General features: G+C 32.7%; 1 protein-coding gene across 1 annotated transcript; it reads left to right on the forward strand.

Annotated features, from left to right (window-relative positions):
• Nucleotides 1–20,657: 20,657 nt before the first annotated feature.
• Nucleotides 20,658–21,877, forward strand: LOC123711049 (protein Asterix). The gene is made up of 4 exons (XM_045663444.1): nucleotides 20,658–20,872; nucleotides 21,023–21,134; nucleotides 21,347–21,462; nucleotides 21,641–21,877. Exons 2-4 carry the CDS (start codon nucleotides 21,023–21,025, stop codon nucleotides 21,737–21,739), a joined length of 327 nt encoding a protein of 108 aa, XP_045519400.1. The 5' UTR covers nucleotides 20,658–20,872; the 3' UTR covers nucleotides 21,740–21,877.
• The last annotated feature ends 195 nt before the right edge of the window (nucleotides 21,878–22,072 follow it).

Raw genomic sequence — 22,072 nt, forward strand, 5'->3', positions numbered from 1 at the left:
AGTCAAGTCAAGTCTGTACATTCGAGGTTGTTACCAATCAGGTCAGAAAGTAGGAAGGTTTCATTCAAAAATAGAGTATTGTAATTAATTTACAACTGCGTCGTTCACATCGCAATCTCCATCTAGTGAGAGTCTTATAAACTAATGATTTGCCATTGTGCGCCCTCTATTAGCGAGTAGCATAACATCAAGTATTAATAATTGAATATTCATTTTAGACATTTTTACTGTTTTTAGAAGGAAATTTACAATCAGATAGATAATGCATAAGAGACCGGGTATATGATGAGAAAAATGCGTGGCCCACGCGCGGTTGCACGCGATGGGGGAGTTATGAGCACCATTTGCATGGTCAGGCATCATACAAAAATTACTGAACATATCCTGTAGGTATGCGAAAAACGATTGTATTGTAAAAAAAATTTCATATAAAAGGAAACAATTTTTATAATAATTTAAAATGTAGATAGGTAGAGCTTTGTAATAAAAAAGCTGTAAGCTTTTTGTTAAAAATCTAAACGAATCGATTCAAGTAGGTTTTGACACCCAAAACAAATAAAATGAATTATCATATGTTAAACAATTTACGTATCTTGGTAAACTCGGGCATCAGATTTAAAAAATCCTTAAACGTTGCATAAAATTAGGTACCTATATATAATTTAAAGATTTCCTTCCTCCATATAGTGTATAATAGGGAAGGTCCGTTGATATCATATCAACATAACGTCAGGGTTAGTCATCCGTGGTCATTAAACGACATCGAAGAATAACCATAAAAAAAGAGGTATTGGAGGGGGATGCTCACGATTCCTTGGACAACGATAAGGACAAATTTGTTAATTCTCAGACAACTACAAATGACAACCCAACTTTCGTCAGTGTGTTGCCAAACGACATGATCCTTCCATATAACTTGAAGAAGCTTGTCTATAAAGTGGAAGGCACGAGCCCCGAGGCCGATCTACCGTACCGTACCGTATCGTCCGACCAACTTGTAATCCTTACAGCTCTAAGCTTAATACTATCCGAAAAAAGGGAGAAATTGAGTAAGACATGCAGCACCAACACTACCAAAATCTTAGTTACGCGACGAAACTTATACTAATTATAATAATTATTATATATATATACACTGCTCTAGATATATATACATATCTAGAGTAGTGTTAGCCTCTTGGCTTCAGCTCATCCCTGAGGTCGTAGTTTCGTTCCTCGGCTGTGCACCAATGGATTTTCTTTCTATGTGCGTATAACATTAGCTGGAACGGTGAAGGAAAACATCGTTAAGAAACCGCCTTGCCTTAGACCCAAAAAGTCGACGAAGAAGGTTGATCACCTACTTACCTATTCAATTTACAAATGATCATGAAACAGATCCAGAAATCTGAGGCCCAGACCTAAAAAGTTTGCAGCGCCATTGTTTTTTTTATATATATAAATATCTATAGTATTAATGTTTTATAATTCAACATATTACTATATATATAATCATATACATTAATCATCTACAAACGTATAAATTATAACTAGATACAATTAATTTATAACCAGCTTTAGTCAAGTCAATTCCCATTCCAAATATAATTCAGGCCATTTAACTGTAAAGTTGCATTATAAATGTTCATTTAATTTCGTAGGCTATAATAATGATACAATCTTTGTCAAATTTGTGTCAATTTGGAGCAATAAAGGTTGTTTTATGTCGCATTTAGTTTGATGCGGTCGATAGCAACGTGTAATTACGAACAGTCAAAAGGTCTTTTCTTCGACAACCTCTATTTTGGTTTCCTATTAAAATTATATTATTCTTTAATATGCGATTCTCGAAGATTGGTGATTACCTTCTACTCTTAAAGCTGTATATTTTATCATATATATTATGCAATTGTTTATTGAAATACTGTAAGTAGATTTTTTATAACACCTAGTAATAATCCGATGTCCGATGTGATGCGAATGACGCTAACAAAGTTATCCCACTGCGAAGGATATTTTTAGTAGCCTATGGGATGCTTGAAAAGAGCAGCCCTCGCAGCCCATAGACATCCATTTTAGTGGATGGAGTAGAGCTTTCTCTAAGCTCATAGTAAAATTTATTAAAACGCATAGACAAGCAATGTAGCGGACCAGAACATTAGAGATTGACAATTCGGCTAGACCTTTGCTGAATTTTAGTTTAAAAAGTTGGTATTTTGGAGCACCGACCCTAAGTGAGCAGTATTCCATATGAGTTCATACTTTATATACAAAATTCTCAACTGCTGGGACCTGCAGCCTAGTCAGTGACTGGTTCGATTGTGGATCCTGCCTTTGGAGGAAGCACGCATCATTGTTTTTTGTTTTTTAGCAAAAAGCTTAAGATACTTTAATTTTATATTCTTCATACACATAAGTAAACTACATTTGTGTTTATTTTACTTAGAATTTTAACTTGACAAGATATGTAGATATGTCTTTGAAGCTTAATTCAAAGAAACACGAAAAAAAGAGAGAACACACTGCCACAGGGACTATCTTTTTAAAATTGTTTTAATTTTCTGTTTATTAATTTTTAATTATTTTATTATTCCTATGTAGGTTAGGAAAATTGAAAATACTGAATAATATATTCAAAGTTATTAACTATATTTCAAATGTTGTATGTTGTCGTGCTTAGCCTAACCTAGCTTGTGCACTAAACACAACAAAATCATCATCGGACGTCGAAGTAGAATACAAAATTCCGCCCGTATCACCTCGACGTCCACGATCGATCCACAAATGAGCGTTTTTAAGGCAGTTTTTGACGCGCACCACCACTATATGGAACCAGCTGCCTACAGAAGAATATCCGAACCTATTCGACTTAGGGTCCTTCAAGGAAAGAGCGTATCAATTCTTAAAAAGCTGCACTTGAAATCCTCTGGCAATTTAAATGTATATGGTATCAGTTAACATCAGATGGGACGCCCGTTAGCGATAACATGAAAGTAAGCTTTAAAATATATTATTTATTTAAAATTCTTTTGTATATATAAAGTGCATTGCAAGTGCACCTTTGAATTACAATACAAAAGGCAACTCAATAAACTCATAATTTAATAAGCGAATAATTTTCCGGTTGGAAAACGACAAAAGCGTGTAACAATAAACCTGCATCTTTGTTAATGCATTCCCGTAACCAATGCCGCAAACACAGCCATCACAAACATCAACTCTATAATCTAGCTGCCATTATGCATAGAAAACATTGGTTGCAACATTAAAAAATTTCCCGCAATGGAAAATCAAAAGCTATTACAGGCTATTACTCGAAGCTAACTTCTATGCCTCGACCACTAGGTATTGTTTGCAAGTGGTTAGAAATTTGCATTTTTCATATTTCATTCATTGGATTTAGGTTTGAAGCATTCATTACTGACAGCCTTTGCAATTCGTTCACAACTACATAAATATTTTTAAGTCAACGCGAATGGACAACTGACAAAGTAGTAGAAATGGGGAGAAATTGGCTGTGGCATAAATTAATCTGTAGGAAAACACCTTTTGTATGACAATCAAGGTTTATAATAATTTATCAAAAGCATTCAAAGATCTTCCTATTATAATATTTTTTAATCGACTTATTTATTTATTGTATAAATAATCTTAATAGAAAGGAAGTTGGTGTAGTAGAAACACAAACTGTACACAGTTTTTGTGTCCACCAGGACGTCCAGGAACATATTTAAATCTTTAACATATGTATACATATACTAAGACCAGTTACATATAAACTATAACATATACTAACTATAACTATTCAGATCATTAAAATTGCACGTAAAACGTCATAAACCAATTTGAACACTGACGCGCCATAGATAGCCGATGCAAGAACTATCTTAATGTGCTACTTTTGAAAAAAAAATCTACTAATTATTATTTCCGTGGCACTTTATTATAAATATTAATTGAATAACGTAATAATAAAAGAGATATAATAATATACGAATTAACTATAATGATATGACTCATAATTTAATTGTAACTTCTAAGTTCTACCTCTTAATTGTGTAAGACAAATTTGCATGTCATTAGATATGTGTGGCAGAATATGCGAACTTTATTACTATGATATTTGTATACCATATTCTTGCAAATAAATTATTATTATTACAATATATATTTAAAATTAGCATAGATTAGTATGCTTATATACAGTAGCGGATTTACTAACTAACCTGAGCGTCACAGTTGAGGGCTTAAATATCTTAAGATTATTTCTTGAGTAAATTTCACAAAATCGTAAGTTGTAAGAACGTAGGAACTGACACATCGTAAATAGTTGATGTTTTATAGGAGGTTGAAGTACAAATTTTATAATTACAATTGAATTGGCAAAAACGTTGTCGGCGGCAAAAGATTAATAGCCTAAAAGCGGTAAATGTGTAAACTCGCCACTGTTTGAAGGCTTCAAAAGACATTACCTTTAGGCTACTTTTAAATCCCCATTTATTTTTTGCAAAACATTATACATTAACGTTGTTAAGCCGACGCAAAAAGGAGCGTGTTATAAAGTTATAATCATATTACTCATTTGTTTTACAGATTACAATCTAAATAATGGTAATATTATAAACCACAGCGCTATATTTAATAATAGCAATATTAAGAATTCTTCAATATGTTTATGTTAACGTTAGGCTATCTAATAACGGGTAGTGGATTTATTAGCCGCTGTAACTAGCTCAATGTTCTATAGCATAGACGTTGCTTGCTTGTGTGCTTGCACTCGAAGTATAGAGCCGCATTTACGTTACAGCTCGTTCTGTACGTTCTGCTCAACTCGTTTTATATGTCATCTCGAAAAAAGAGCTCGACTAGAAGACATTTAGTTTAGCATGCATAGGCATAATGGATATTTATTTATTGTTTACCACTGAGTGCTCTGATGTGCGAAGTAAGATTGGGACTGTTGCTTGAAGCTGTAGAAATATGTATAATTATATTTGAGTCAATATTCTAGCATTTTTTTTTTGTTCGGATTAATACCCCTGCAGCTGAGTTACATCATCGGACGTCGAGGCAGAATACGAACATACTTACACCACTATGTGGAACCAGTTGCCCACTGAAGTATCTCCGAACCAATTCGATTTAGGGTCCTTCAAGAAAAGAGCGTAGCAAATTTTAAAAAGGCAACCGGCAATACGGCAACGACCTCGCGAGCCCTCTGGCATTGCGAGTGTCCATGAGCGGCGATCACTTAACATCAGGTAAGTCTCCTGTCCTGGCTTTTTTAATAGAACAGGTGTTGTATAAAAGCTTCTATGATATATTCGTAGGTTCTGTTATAGAAAATAACAAGCGGTAAACTCGCGATATTACATAGGAAGGATAACCAGGTTCGTCATAGCAGGGAATACTAGAACTGGTTACTTTTGGTCTATCTAGCTATCTATGTTACCCCCTTGCTTATCACACTTATTGCAACTTTTTAAACAAATTACTATATCCATGCAGCGTTATACGAGTCCGTAGTCCGTAGGATTTAAGTTAAAAAAACTTATTTTTGCTTTGCTTTTATTACATAGAATAATATTTTATTCAATTAACAATTTTTTTTCAAAAACAAATACAAGATACTCGTTAAATAATTATTGAATAAAATAACCGTTCTGGTTGATATTTCGACTAAAGCTTTAAACCGAAGTAGTGTCCACCTCATTTAACTTACGATGACATGACTTTTTAGTATTACATCTTAGGGGTACCTACGTAATTTGACAGAAAAATCTGAAAGAGTATTTTAGTAAAAGTAATATAATTAGATTTATTACGTTCGTATCAATAAGAGTATTAGTCTAGGTTATTGGTTTATTAATTATAGACCAGCCAACATATTTGCACCATAACTTACATTATTAATAAAAAAAATAATCAGTTGCGCTACAACATTTTATATCGTTTGCGAATGAACACACGCTCTTCCCATGAAAAACGCATGGAAGCCGCGTCGTGAAACACCAAACGTGTTTTAATTGTAATCATCCAAGTAATCATCGTACGAGCCGGATTAACTCCAAATGTTATACGCATCACTTTGATGCATGCGACTTTTGTGATCTGCAAACTGCTTTCCTGGGAGATACGACCTGTTTATAAAAATCCTCCCTTAAAAGTCAGGAACGCATTCAATCAAATGGGTGTCCATGGGCTAGTTGGCCCTTAAAAACTATTCAAACCTTAGCAAAAAATATATCAATACTTTCCAGTGCAGATAAATGTCGTCATTATTCTATTCAAAATAGTCAGGTGCGGCACTGCGCCGCAAGGAACAATTCGTTTTGCAACAATCGCTGACCGCTGCGCTTTCCGCTTTCAAATGACTGTTATCACAAGGAGACGAAAGCCTGGGGGTCTGATTATGTTATTAGGCTGGACAATCTTTGATACCGTTGAAGGCAACTATAGCCGTGAGTTATAAGGCGGGCGTTATGGGCTAAATGTCTTTGATGTTCTGTAATTTGTGGTTAAAATAGATTTAAATGCATGAACGTATATTAAGTACCGTTCAAAGGAACAATTCTTTTCTTATAATTAATTTTATAACTTCTTTCATACAAAGAGTTGTGCTGCGATATTGCGGGCTACTCGATTGTCAGGAAGTTGCATTAATCTGGTCTGGCGCCTTTTAAATTCTTATGCTTGAGAGCAAAAATATAAATAAAATATTTGTATGGCAGTAACAACTCTGCTCATCGGGGTTGGGTCGTCAATTATTTGTACTTTGCATTGGAACTCCCTAATAACCCTCAAGATACGTTAATATATTCGATGTACGTAATTTAGTAACGTTGTTGATAGTCTCACGTAGACAAAATACATAAAGAAATTCAATAAATGGAATGGATTTTACATTGTTAATACAATTGATTTTGACTTTATAATATCGCATGCTTAGTTCACATGAGTAACAAAATTTGCATAAATAAAAATGCAAAGTACGACTACTGTGCAGCGCGCGCGCATTGGTGCCTCCGCCTCCAATCGCCGTTGAGAGACACGCCCCCGTCTATAACTTCATATTTTTTAACACGTATGCACCTTGGTTTTCCCCTTTGCTTGCTCCTATAAAACCACACTATCTTTTCTTTACATAATTTACATGTTACAGCCATGATATAGTTTCTAATACAAAAAGGTTTATGAATCCTTCGATATAGGAGCTACGTGCATCATGAGCAGACCCCATATACACACCCTCATTTTCCCACCATCACACAACAAAGCCGAATTTAGTATTAAGTAATTTTTATTGATATTTTTAATTCGTAAATGTTGTAACCTTTTTGTAGATTATATATTCCATCTTTGGCTATATGTTTAGTACAATTATTTTTGTTGTATGGTATTTCGGTGATAAGCGATATATGTCTGCTTCATAAGCGTCTACATAGCCTAAAATTATATAAACAAGTTATATTATTGAAAGAAAATACTTTTAACCGGATTGAAGCTATGTATAATTATTTTTTATAGACACCGTGACCACGCACGCTGTAAAGCACGCGAAACATCGGATATTTTTTTCAAAATTATGTAAAATAATTATAAGTTTATAATAATACATAGCTTCAATCCGGTTAAAAAGTGTTTTCTTTCAATGTGTAAAAGCTATGTTAACAAAAGACAATGCTAAAGTATACTATTATTTATTTATACGATCCTTGAACTTTCTATAAAATAAATAAAAATCAGTAGAGATACAACCATTTTTTTAGGACTGGGCCCCACATCTGTGTTTCATGATATTTTTTGTTAATCTTATAGGCTAGTAGGTAATCTTCTTACACACGCTATCGAGTTTTTGAGTCTAAAGCAAGCCGGTGTCACACAGGACCACCCGGGAAAAGAAGTGTGAATAGGCCATAAAGATAGGCTGATAACTTAATGGAATGTCAGGAAAAGATTCTCAGACTATTGGCAAAAATAGAGCCATTTGGAATGAGTTGGAGGCCTTCAAGAGGAGTCCATATCCACAGTCGACTAACATTTATAACAAATACGAACAATACTATCAAAATTTGAAATGTCATTTAAGATTATGGAAAAGAAGGCTTTATTATTATTCAAAATAGCGCAAATCTTCACCCATATTACGTCCGCAAAATGCCTCCACTAACGATTCAGCTTCCTAAGAACATTTAAAACTCCGATATTACCCATAATTGAAGATATCCAATCATTATCTGCCGGTTACTATTTATTACCCGAAGAATTATGTACGGACTACGCTTCCTAATAACTATGATAACACATATTATACGATTTGTTCGGAATTTTGTTGGAAATGGCGAAAACATTACAGAAAACTACAGGTATCCAAGTAGCCTGGGGCGGGAGGCGAGTTCTCCGCCTATATGCAAATTAATCGCAATCAAAATAATCATTTTCGTGTCTGAAACGAGGTGAATTTCCACCATGTTGGTTAGATTGCTTTTGTGGTTCTGAAATTTACATCAAAACAACACTAATCTATGTATAAGACATCTTTTAGTATGAACATCTACTGACAAAGTAAGTAAATGAATTATATAATATATAAAAAAAAACAATAATTACATATTTATTTATAATCTTACACCTACACATATGCATATTATAATAGAAAACACTCGATAATATAGAAAGCCATAACAGATTAAATTAATAAATATACAAAACAGAAAATAAAAGTCTTAAGTACATTACATACTTAATATTTTAAAGATAAAACTTAATTATTTCTAGTGCTAAATAAGGTCAACGTCTTCCCGCTTCTTAAAATATTTCATCACTCTTTGGTAAGGTGTATAAATCATAATTTACAAAAGACATTTTGTATCTACATGCGACCCATCAAAAATGTATTGGATTTTGACATAAAGCCGTCATATTTCGCGCCATTTTCTAAATCATAAAGTATTGTATAGTCTATGTGACAGCTACAAAGAGTGTCATCAACCACTTGACATTCATTCCTATTACGCCGTAGTAGAAACCGCTATTTAATTAGAGTCACGCTTGGTTTGCACTGAAGCAATGATTACACTTCCAATTGGTTGCGATTACAAATAATTTTCTCTGTGTCATACATTAGCAAGCCTTGGTAACTGTTTGATGTGGCTTATTATCTATGGTGTAATGACACCATTATTCATTACTTAGAAATAATAGACAATTGAAGCTTGGTCATATCAATAGATAGGAATATTTAATGGCGATTTCCGTTCCGTTTCTGAGTGTTTGATTTACGGCTGGACCAATATTTTATTTCTATGTGCGCAATTAAAACTAGTAGGATGTAGGAAATCATTGTGAGTAAGCCAGCATTCATTAGACTAAAGAAAGCGACGGCGTGTGTCAAGCTGATCACCTATGTAAAGATAAATGTATCAGGAAACACATACATGGAACAGTTTCATACTGCGAATAAGACCTAGACATAGCCCCACTGTTTTATTTTTATAAAGAAAGAATCTAGAGAGTGCATTTATTTCTTTTTATAAAGATGTCTTCTCAGCTCGTCCTTCAAATGCTTTACAGTCTCAATAACGTCTTGAGCGCTTGGCCCTACTAAAAATGACTGGCGCTACACTCTTTTTAGGTCTCAGATTTATGTATCTGTTTCATGATCATTTCTTTAATAGATAAGTAGGTGACCAGACACACGCCGTCGACTTTTTGGGTCTAAGGCAATCCGATCTCTGTGTTCTCCTTCACCGTTCAGCGAATGATAAACGCGCTAGCACTATCTAATTTAAAAATATAAAAGCTCCGTATAATGTATAATTCATAAATAATTGGAGTCTTTCTTAAACCTTATCCTTTTACCTATAGATATATATATTTACCTATTTTGACTAATGGATGTAAGTCTATTTTATTCTGCATCCATTTCGTCCCAAATTGAACTAATCAACTAAATCAACCAAACTAATATTATAAAGAGAAAAGATTTGATTGATTGCATTATATAAGCTCCGAAACTACTGGACGGATATTAAAAAAATATCTCACCATTAGGTACAACCCAACGTAATATTTGATAGACTTTGGAGGATTATAGACATTGATTAGTAATCTTACAGCTAACATACATATTATAAAACAAAACACTTAGACAATATACAAAGCCAAAGCAGATTACATTGATAAACAATATATATATATATATATATAAGAAAGTTCATTCATTGACAAAAATATAAAAGAAAACGTAAATTTAACATCAATCTACAAAAAGTCCGCCATACCTCAAAAAACTAAAAAAATCTTTTTGCGTTTAGTAGTCTATTTACCGATAAAGGTTAAGGTAAGAGTATATAATTTCTTCATATGACTGAAGAGCATAGCTAGTGTATAATAAGGTACCAAAATAATAAAGAATAAGAAAAGAAGACTGTTATACGCCGGCTTTTTCTCTCGGCCTACACCCTCTGTCTTCTTTGCCGATGAGTAGGGATGACTGCGATACAAATTTAATGACGTGGAATAATTGATACCTGTATCTTATATTCCATTATAAACATATTTTTTTTATTTTACAAATCTACTTTGGGAACTCGCGAGCTAACTAGTTTTGACGTGTTGCGTATGATGTATTCCTGCAGCTAACATAAAATAATTATACTAAACATATAGCCAAAGGTGCATGTTGACATACAAAAATATTCAAATATTTACGAAATAAAAAATCAATAAAAATTATTTAATAAAATCTAAAAAGTATCTAATTCGGCTGTGCCTAGTGATGGTGTGAAAGCAGATTTATTTTTATTTATTTGTTTACACGTTCTAAATAATGTGTATTGTATGTCTTAAAAAGTACAAGAAAATATGACATAAAAAAATTAGCACACTATGTATGTGTGTCAATTATATTAGAACATAACTAATTTATCAAAGGAGAAATTTAAAACAAACAAACAGAATAAAAAAATAATCAAACTAAATAGATAAAAACAAAATAACATAAACTAAATGAAAACTTAAACCGCATTAAGAGCGTGAATAACAAGGTAACTTGGCAGACTGTTGTCTGTTCACATCAATATTTTCATCGATGTTAGTAATAATAAGAAGGTAGAAAAGGTACGTTCGTAAGGGTGTGTATGTGCTCATGATGCAAGTGATTTAGCGCTATGAATATTCTTAAGCATATCCCGCGATAGCTTAAACAAGTCGAGGCTTACAAAAGACTCCTCGCCTACAAAAGGACGTCTTTCAGGAGAACCATACATATAAATTCATACATCGTTACTTACGTTATGTGGCAAAATGATTCCGGCTTTTAGTGGAATTATCAGCAGTTCAGCAGTGCGTTCGATGCGCAATTTACCTGCATTTGTTGTAATGACAGACCGCGTCCGTGGATGCTGCATAATGAGCCGTTTGATCCCGACTATCCTATATAACGTTAAATACTATTTAGGCGTGTGGGTTAGGCGTTAATTCTTAAATTCAAGAACTCAACGTAACTATATATGCTGTATATATTTATTAACATGGTCATTGTTGTTTTATTTTTTTGATAAAAGCTTGCCAACGCTCGGCACACTGATACATTGGTAAAATAACGTAGAGTTCATAAAAATATTAAACAAAACAAGCATTAAACAAAATAATTACTAAGAACAAAGGTTCCGTTTATATTAGAATCGATTCGTAACTTGATTATTAATTCCGCCCGCAGTTTTGCGACGTTACCGATTTAACAAGATTTTTGTGACCTTTCAACAATAAATATTATATAATATACTAAATGTATCGTAATATTTTAACAGCTGAATATTGTACTGTAATATGTATGACTATATAATCAAAAGTCAATGGCGTTACAACCTGTTTATGTCTAGGCCTCGGTTAATGTATCTGTTTCAGGATCATTTGTCAATCTAATAGGCTAGTAGGTGATCAGCCTTCTGTGCTTAACGCACGCCATGGACTTTTTGAGTCTAAGGCAAGCTGGTTTCCTCACGATATTTTCGTTCACCGTTTGAGCGAATGTTAAATACTTACGAGATCGAATCTATGATGTCAGGTATGAGCGCACGTTGAAGCTACTAGGTGAACACTGCTCTATATAATAACCTAACAAAATATGTATTTTAATTATATCGAAAATAGTGTCTTAAATTATAATTGTATATGTTATTAATTTAAGATTAATATATTAAATTAAATCTGTAATGTAGGATTCTATATTTAGCCATAAAGAGAAGTAATTGTATTATTTTAGAATGAAATATTTTTTTAATACATTCAGTTATTGACTTGAATGCTGAGGGTTTTACGCAGCCATTACCAGAAAAGGAATTAATAATAACGAAGAATAAGTATATTTAAAAATAGTGCATACTTATTAGGCATTGTAATAATATGATATACGTTTAATTAGCTGCCCCCGCGAACTTCATCCTTTAAATCCTTCCTGATAGTTCAAGGAATAAATAAAAAATACTCCAATTGTTCCAGCTGTTTTCGAGTTATGCAAACATATTTCGCGATTCATTTTTATCTATAACGATCAAGAAAGTAGAATATCTTCCGACAAATAAACTAGGTGAGAATGAAAAACAAAAAACGATTGTGCCCTTCGTTTTATTACGATTCGTTTTATTATCATGTCTTGCATCTTACGCTTAACATTCTTCCCCTACAGGGCTTCCTAACCAGACCCCTTACCACCTACCAAAAAGAACTAGAATAAATATACAAGTATTCCATAATGGTGGTTGAAGCGAATGGTGAAAGCCATGATAAGGAAAGGATTAATGAGAGATATTTGTAAAAATCTGGAGGAGCCCTTTAACCGTGAAGGGTTCCTATCAATGGTTCTGTAGGAAGTTAGGATCTAGTCGTCTTGGAACAAATATATATATATATATATTACAAATCTGAAGTGTATATTCAACATTTGTAAATATTGGAAATAAACGGGCTTTAATATTATTGTGGTCTACTAACAGACAGCCTGTGATTAAACAATCAAAAATAGTAAAATCTTATAAGAGAATCAGTAATATCTTATTTAACCAAATAAAAAATAAGTCAATGGCGCTAAAACCTTTTTATGTACTGGGCCTCAGATTTCTGCATCTGTTCCATAATCAGTTGTTAATCGAATAGGCAAGTAGGGGGGGTCAGCCTTCTGTGCCTGACGCACGCCGTCGACTTTGTGGGTCTAAGGCAAGCCGGTTTCCTAACGATGTTTTCCTTCACCGTTCAAGTTAAACGCGCTCATAGAAAGAAAATCCATTGGTGCACAGCCGGTGATCGAACCTACAACCTCAGGGATGAGAGTCGCACGCTGTAGCCACTAGGCCAACACTGCTCTATTTTTATTTAACCAAAGGTATATATAATAATGGTAGTAACCGAATATTTCGCAAACCGTTTGCATTAATGTCACGTGCGTATAATACAATCTTAGGGGGCGGAGTTCCTACATCAATATGACGCCGAGGTTACTTCCGGAGCCTGCTGCTTGGCAAATTGCTGAAGAAAGGGTACCGTGCGCCGCCATTGTCAACCGATCCCATAACAGTAGCGATTGGTTCTTTGTGCTCACTGTAATTACATCACTGAAAGGGTCATATTTTCTATTAAATTTATACTTAATATACAGTGTGATTTTATTTTACATTTAGTAAGGTTATGTGCGAATATCCACGCTTATTTTGGTAAAATTTAAAGCAATATAGATACAGGTATAACAGGTAGGATATACAAGTGGATGAAATCGGGATGGGTAGGCACTGTCGTAGAGAAGGGACAAGTTTAAAGTAAACGGAAGAGCATCAGGACTGTAGCGAGAGGAGATCCATGGTCTCTGCCATTCGGAAAAAAGGCGTGAAGATATAAATAAAAAGATAATGTTATAGAATTGTAAGTCTTTTATTGTGTTGCATAACTTTATAAGCTTATAGGACACTTGTTTCTTATTTAAAAGAATATATTGAATATTGAATTGAATTATAATATATTGATTTACGAAAAGACAATTGGTGGACAATTCAATTTAAATTGTGTGTCATACACAAATGCCAATCGTAAACGCAACTGTATAGACACTTCAGTAGAATCCGTTCACAAAAACACCCTGTGGATGGAGGCATGCGGTGGCCTGAGTGCAATGCTATTGTTCCCTCATGAGCAGATTACTATAATCATTGCTCACGTAATGCGGTAAATGATAAGGTGCGCAGTAACATTCAAAACATATGCTTTTGTGACTCGTTCGTTGCGCTAGGACCTTCTGCCTTGTTTTGTTTAAATGCCCCGTAAAGTTCGTTTCCTTTGTACGGTATAAGTTTGTTGTACATACTCTGTGATGGATTGACATTCACATAAAAATACCTTTAAATTTCTTCTGTACAAACATTAACTGTCCATACCGAAACCCCAACTTTCTTACTAACTACTAACTGACGTGAGACTGATCTTGAATTGGATTATCGTGATTAATGTGCACTTTTCACTTTTTCTTTTTCCTGTCATCCAGTTAGTGCCATCACTTTAGTTAGTGCCATCAGTTTAGTTTAGTTTACTTTCTTCTTTATAACTATATGTAATATGTATTTTTGCACTTCTTGCCTACATTATATTCAATTTTTTTTTATTTTGTAATGTAACGAAGTGTTAATAAATAAATAAAAATATGTATAAGGATGTGGACACTTAACACAGTCTCAATAGCTCCAATCATTTCGTACAACACCAGAATTATCCCAAAACAGTTACACGAATCTATGTAATAGACCTGCAAAAAAAATCTGTGTTCACTTGGCCCGTGTGGCAGCAGTGAGCACTGTAAACAGTCACCAAAATAATAATTTATTATACGGTACAAAAATATGGTGGTCCAATCTGAACTTCATATATTCTGCCACATATACACGCAAATTTGTCTTAAACGGTAGAATTAACGGTAACATTATGAATTATATCATTATAGTCAATTCTTATATTATTTTATCACTACATTATCACATTATTAAAATAACTAGTCTGGCCATTGATGTTACATAAAAACTTTTCAACTTTTAATTATTTTGAATTTGGAACACGTAAGTCGATTTGAAAAAACTCTAGTAGGAAGATCTTCGAATGTTTTTAGTAAGTTATTATATATCGTGATTTCATACAGAAATTTCAGATGAATTTTTGGTATATCTAATATTTAAGATATTAGAAAGTAACACATTAGAATTGATATATAATGTGTTTTAAGTATTTTTCAAAGATTATTTACCCGTTTGCAACTTGAAACAAATGACAATCCATTTTTGTGTTTATATTATAATAATAAAATCCTTTTATTTGTGTGTGAACTTAGTATACATGAACAAAGCTTTAACCGGCTTGGATTTACCAAGCCGGTTAATTTAGCCGGAATTAGCTAATTTTCATACCGATCACTTGATGACTGTTCATTAAATGGCTCATTATTTTATTGAAGGCACTCTGTCGAAGTTGAGCTGTCAAGGCCCTTCATGCCAACAGCGAGCTATGATAAAAATTAAAAACTATTATTCGTCTCACGTACTCCCAAGTACTTGGAAGTAAATTTACTTATTTATTAATTTACCATAAAATTTGGTGTACTCATATCGATTCAATATGTGTCTAAAATGTAAAGTAATTACTTATTAATTTAATAAATATTTATAATTAATTCCAAATTATTCAAATCAAGAAAACAATGACGCAAAAATGTTTTAACAAAAGTGTGTCGCAGGCGGTCTAAAACCACGTACCTACTTGATGTTGTTTTGTATAAATATTAAATTATAACGATTCTTGAGGCACTTCGTGAGAAATAACTCTTTCACATTATAATTTAGACACGCCACAGAGACGCCGAAGACAGACAAAATTAAGTCTTGTGACCTTGAAACCAACCATTCATTACCGAATTATTGCAGGAAACGCTATACTTAGCTTATGATCGAATAGTATTACTATAATATAAGACCATTCTATATGTCTGTTAATTTATTTAATCCAATTATTATAAACATATCAAATTAAACTTTTATTTATTTATTAAAGTTCACCACATAATATATCTACAGTATATATTACAAGCTATATATGAAAATTATAATAAATTTAAATAATTAAAAAATATAAATTACACAACCAATTTTAGTTTTCATTCTTTGTTCATCGTTAAGTAAAAATTTAGCAAAACAGCGGATTGAGGAGAGGTATTAGATAAGCACATAACTTTAAAAAAAGTATTGTTATGTGCTTTTCGATTCAAATTTCGTTCATTCAATCGTCATTTTATTAAAATGGATTAATTGTTTATGAAATAGTTGCTATGCTACTTTTAGTTTCAGAAACAAGATGGCTAAGTGTGTCTCCCGTACGTCAAAAATGCATTGGATTTCGACATTTGGGAGCGATGTATCGAGACCTTAGGCTTTGGGCATCCAAGTCCAAAGCTATTAGTTATTAAGTAATTACTAGGTAACGTAATAGTTTCTATACTTAGAAATAGTTATGTTAGATTTTCATATAATAAGTAGCAAGGGAAGTAGATTAGGTTCAAAGGTTTGAGTATGAGTTTGAGTTTAATAAAGTAAGCAAACGACTGTATAATAAATAAAACATGTAAACATGGTAACATGGTAACTAATTAGATATATGACACAGTAAGAATAAAATATAATAAAATCCTTAATATAAAAAGATTTTTAACTCTCTAGGGGGTAAAACTGCCCCTACCCAAAGGCCTTGTATTTTTTTTGTAGCATAAAGCCATACCGTAAGGCCGGGATTATGCTCTTTTTTTAACAGTTGGAGATTGTATCTCCCAAGGAAGACCCCAACCGGCAGTCGAGTCATTTCGCTATTTGGCAAAAGAATCTAATAAAGCTGACTGTGGAAGACTTCCATCAAGGTGATAATTTATAGGTTATATTATTATTTTAAAGATATTATGTAGACAAAGCCGCGAGAAGCCCGTAAGCATTGTGTTACAGTTTCAAAAGGCCATACTAATGACCCATATTAACTTCAATCGGTAATAAAATTGGGTTCACCACAATATTGACTTAATTCGCTACAATCATTTCTGAATCAGACACGCAGATTGTTAGAACTTTGAACAAAGTCCTTTTGCAGGTGAAAAAGGTTAACAGCCTTTAATTTTTAAATACAGACTAAGACGATCAGATTTTTTTAAAGTAAGTAGCTGATCAGCCATCTGTGACTGACATAGTCGGCCTTACGAGTTCGTACTCAGCCGGGGTTCGGACGACCCAGGAATGAGAGCACCACCAACACTGCAACACACTAATTTCTGGAAACAATTTATATCATAAATCAATGATCCTCTTAGCTATTGACGTAAGACTGAGACATCCAAGGACCTATCCCAGACATGTGCACCAACTAATTTTATAAACACATGAAAGGCACTGCTTTTATTTGATACGAAATCTAAAGCAATATTTATTCAATTCCAATAATGTCTTAAGATAATATATAAGTCAAAGTTAGAGACTTTGAAGTATACTTAGAACTATTTTAGGGAACATCGCGGGATGTAGAAAGTGCCGACAAATTTTAATAGTTAAGTAACACATCTGACTTGAACAAATTATTTTCAAAATATAAGAGCAGTATACTATAATTGAAATAACTGGTGCATCCAATGAGAAGCGTTAATGATATCATAGTGGGTTTTAAAACCGTATAATATATTTTTACCTCTAAACGTTTATGTGCCTAGTAAAGGCCTGGTAAGCTAATAAAGGGCAAAGAAAATTAAAATTTTCATAGACGCTAACAGGTTATACCGTACCTATACAATTAATAATTACATATGCAGACTTATAATTCAAATGTAACAACTGCCATCTTCTTGAATATAAACGTCATTATTTCTTGGAAAATATAGTAATTAATCCGCCATATTAGTTAATTGTTCCCGCCTTTTATGTTCGTTCCGGTAGCTACCGCGATACGCTTCACTCGCGATCGGATAACCGTACTATTTATTCGCAACAATTGTAATAGGTTTTTAAATATATTTAATGAATAATTGAAAGAAGTTCATTTAACATAGGTGTTTTAGTAAGTTTTGATTAATTAGAATGTCTATATTACTGGTAATTATTAATATACGATTTGAAATTATAGTAGGTACTTGAAATCGTATGAATATTGATTATGGTGTGGCGCCACTATGTAATTTTTTTGTGTTGGTTTTTCGCAGGAAGCTTTTATTTCAAAACATTGGTGCACTAAAGTCATAGTTATAGGGAAAATAAAATCTATCACTACTCACACAGCAGAATAACATAACATTGCAACGCAAATCAAAATTATTAAGGGCTCGTAATATTCTAAAATAAAAAATTGGATGAAACCATTTCTTCTTTTATTACATATGTACCTACTCAGTTTATGATATCGCAATAATTAATATTATTACGAATACCGAACACCGACCTTAAATTACATAATAGAAATTTGGTATGTTACCAAAATTAAATTAAAAATCAACCATATTTGTTAACATTTCATATTAATTTATATTATACCTAGGTACTTGTCAGAGATAATAGATGTTCCTAACTGGGTTTTTTATTTAAAAAGCTTGCCAATGCTCGACACACTTCTAACATTGGTATATAAAGAAAAATAAAAAAACAAGATATATTGTGACAAGCAAATTAAGACGGGTCCATGTACTCGATAGACATAATAAACACGAAGAGAAAACATACATCGATTCATAAAATATAAAAACTAAAGGAAAAGATTTAAAAGTAGGACATCCAGACCTTTCTTGTTTATCAGAATGCCCAGATATTGGATCTGAATATCGCCGTATAGTTTCATTCAAGTTTGAAAACATATTAGTGTCAGTACAGTGAGGCAGAATTAAGTACCTATAGTATATAATATAAGTGCAGTTTTTAAATCTCATCTAAGCTATTTTTCAGAAGCTACCTGATGACATTTTTAATTCTGAAAACCTGAATAATTTTACGGTAGAAAAGTTTGTGACTCGTTACCTACCCCGTACTTAAATGTTGGTATGTTATATAAAAGAAAACACTTTTTAAACGGATAAACTTATAATTATACAAAGTCACCGTGACCACGCACGCTGTAAAGCACGCGAAACGTCGGAAAAAAAATGAATTTAAAATAATGTAAATAATTATAAGTTTATAATAATATTACATAGCTTCAATCGGTTTAAAAAGTGTTTTCTCAATGTGGAAAAGCTATGTTAACAAAAGACAATACTGTTTTATAAAACATAAACGAGTGTAATTTAAATAAGGAACTGAGATGGCGCCACTTCGTCCTGTCATTTTGGTCGATTAGCTTCCTGGAGTCTTTCTTTTTAATAAGGTATTAGTGTCACAATCAGAGAAAAAAAACTTAAAAAGTTAAGAGAAATATGATTGTCCTCCGAGGTCTAGGTAGGTAGGTCTTAATTATAAGCAGTAAAGTGTGAAAAATAATTGGCCCAGGGAGGAACAACACTTATAACTGCAATAGCATGTAATTGTAAGTAGTAACTAAAATGAGGAACGTTTAGTGAAATCTCGTGTTTCAAGTCTTAAGTGCACATCATTTACATATGTGAGACCAGTTATGTAATTTCAGATTTCACATACAAATCGTTGGGCGAGGCACTGCGTGCCTCGGGTGGTGGGCGTGCGGCGAACAGCCAATAGTCAGGGATTTTTCGAACCTTCATATATATTATTATTAACTGGGTAATTGAGCTGTTTTGCATAATTTTAACATTACACCATTGCAAATTAAATAGTTAAAAAATTCTTGGTTTAAAAACTACTCTATTTTTTTAAACTACATTTACAATAGATAAGCATAGTTATTCTACTTAGCAAGTTTATAGAGGTTAGGCAAGCTCCCAAACCGTAAGAGTTGACCCTGACGTAGTCTCGCTCGCAAACTCTGGCACAAAATATGATAGTTAAGCGCAAGATGTGCGTAACCTAATGTTTTATAAAAAAATATAGAATCTTAATCTAATGTAATACCAAAAAAATATTAATAAAACAAACTAAAAACTGAAAAGCTAATCTCACAAAAGAAAAGGAACTACAAGAATTACACGAGTTTGATCAGGATAGGATATGGTTAAGAAATGTTTATGCAATTCTCTTATCGTGAAGAAACAAGCATATTTTATTAAAAGTCTCCGTTTTCTTGATGCACTAAAAATTTAATTTCATAATGTTGTTCATGTATTACTTTTGACATCCGTCATTGAGTACAAGTGAGCGACCGTTCACGCTCTGTGTACCTAACGTGTTATTATACGATATTTCATAATTTATTGTCTACAATTACTAACGCCATCTAGAACAAAAATGTTAAAGGCGATATTATTTAATAATTTATTGCCTTTGAAACTCCTTAAACATACGTATAACATTTTATAACATGTAACGCATTATGCAATGAGCACTTTACAAAACAATAACTAAATAAGTGCTTTATTAAGCTACCTTGCTGACACAGAGACGAAAGTGTCTTATCAATATTAGGTTTTGTATTTCTATCTGTGGAGTCGTGTCATACTTGACTTTTGACAAATGCCAATTTTAACTTGCTGATGACAAAACAAGTTTGAAGTGTTAAAATTATAATTTACTTGGTTTTTTATTGCTATCCAAAGATTAGTGATATTCAAGTTTTAATTGCTGTTTTATTTTCTACAAATATAGGAAAAATATATAATATTTACATTGATCATAAAACTGCAGTGAAGAGCTTTTGAACAGCATTGAACATATATATTTTTTAATTTTGTTTTTTAAAAACTGCAATTATTTGTGGGCCATTAATTACATTACGAAAGGTAATTAATTTGCGTAGGATAGTATTTAGAGATTCTACTTAATTTGGTACTATGAAGGCTATCACGAATCTATATTCATTATAAGACTTTTATACGGAAATTATAATTCATTTAGATGATGAAAATGACCTAATTACGATATTTTTTTAGATGCAGTTGTCTTTAGATCCAAGACGAGCAGATCGTGAGCGTCACTACAAACCGCCACCACCTACCTCTGCACCAGCTGAAGATCTTACTACAGATTATATGAACATACTTGGTAACACTTAGAATACTTAGCTTAAAATAACATTGTTCCAAGATTTTACCTTGCCTTTACCTTTATTGTTTTATTAAGGCTTAAACCATACTAACAGGAATGCATTGTAGTTGTCATTACAAAGTAGAATTTTATTCCCACACCCCCATTTTTATATAGAAAGTAATTTTTTTATGTACATTAATTACTATCATTAATATATTAAATCACAGGTATGGTATTCTCAATGTGTGGACTGATGATGCGGTTAAAATGGTGTGCTTGGGCAGCCATATTTTGTTCCAGCGTAAGTTTTGCCAATTCCCGGATCACCGATGATACTAAACAGGTATTGTGAGATATTATGCGTACTTGATTAAAAATAATGAATATTTAAAAGTAAAAATACTTTGATTTAATATTATACTGGTATTGTTTAAAAGGTTGTAAACAATTGCAATAATAGAAATTTTATAGAAGAAATATACTACTATCAGATATTCAATAACTCTTGTAATTAATTTCAGATCATCAGCTCGTTCATGTTATCCGTATCTGCAGTTGTTATGTCTTATTTACAAAATCCAGCTCCCATGTCACCTCCATGGGCCCCACTTATATCATAGGTCAATTATGGTTATAGCTTTTAAGATAATTACTAAAACTTATTTGTATTCTTTAAATAAAGAGTTTATAGTCTAATTCAACCTTATTAAAATGTTAGTGTTAATCTGTAGAGCAGACCATTAAAAATCTAAAACTGATTACTTATTTTAATACTTAAAGAAGGGATGGCATGCTTATATGTTATTAAACTGGTAGATCTAAATACCAGAAATGACTCATTTCCTTTAAAATGATCCTAGTGTGAAGTGAGGTTAGGAAGCATGTTACGAAAAAGATTGTCCTTTAAGTAGAACATTGGGAGTGGCTGAAAGGACAGTCTTCCGTGTCACTTC

This window comes from Pieris brassicae, chromosome 6 (assembly GCF_905147105.1).
Source record: "Pieris brassicae chromosome 6, ilPieBrab1.1, whole genome shotgun sequence".
Taxonomy (NCBI): domain Eukaryota; kingdom Metazoa; phylum Arthropoda; class Insecta; order Lepidoptera; family Pieridae; genus Pieris; species Pieris brassicae.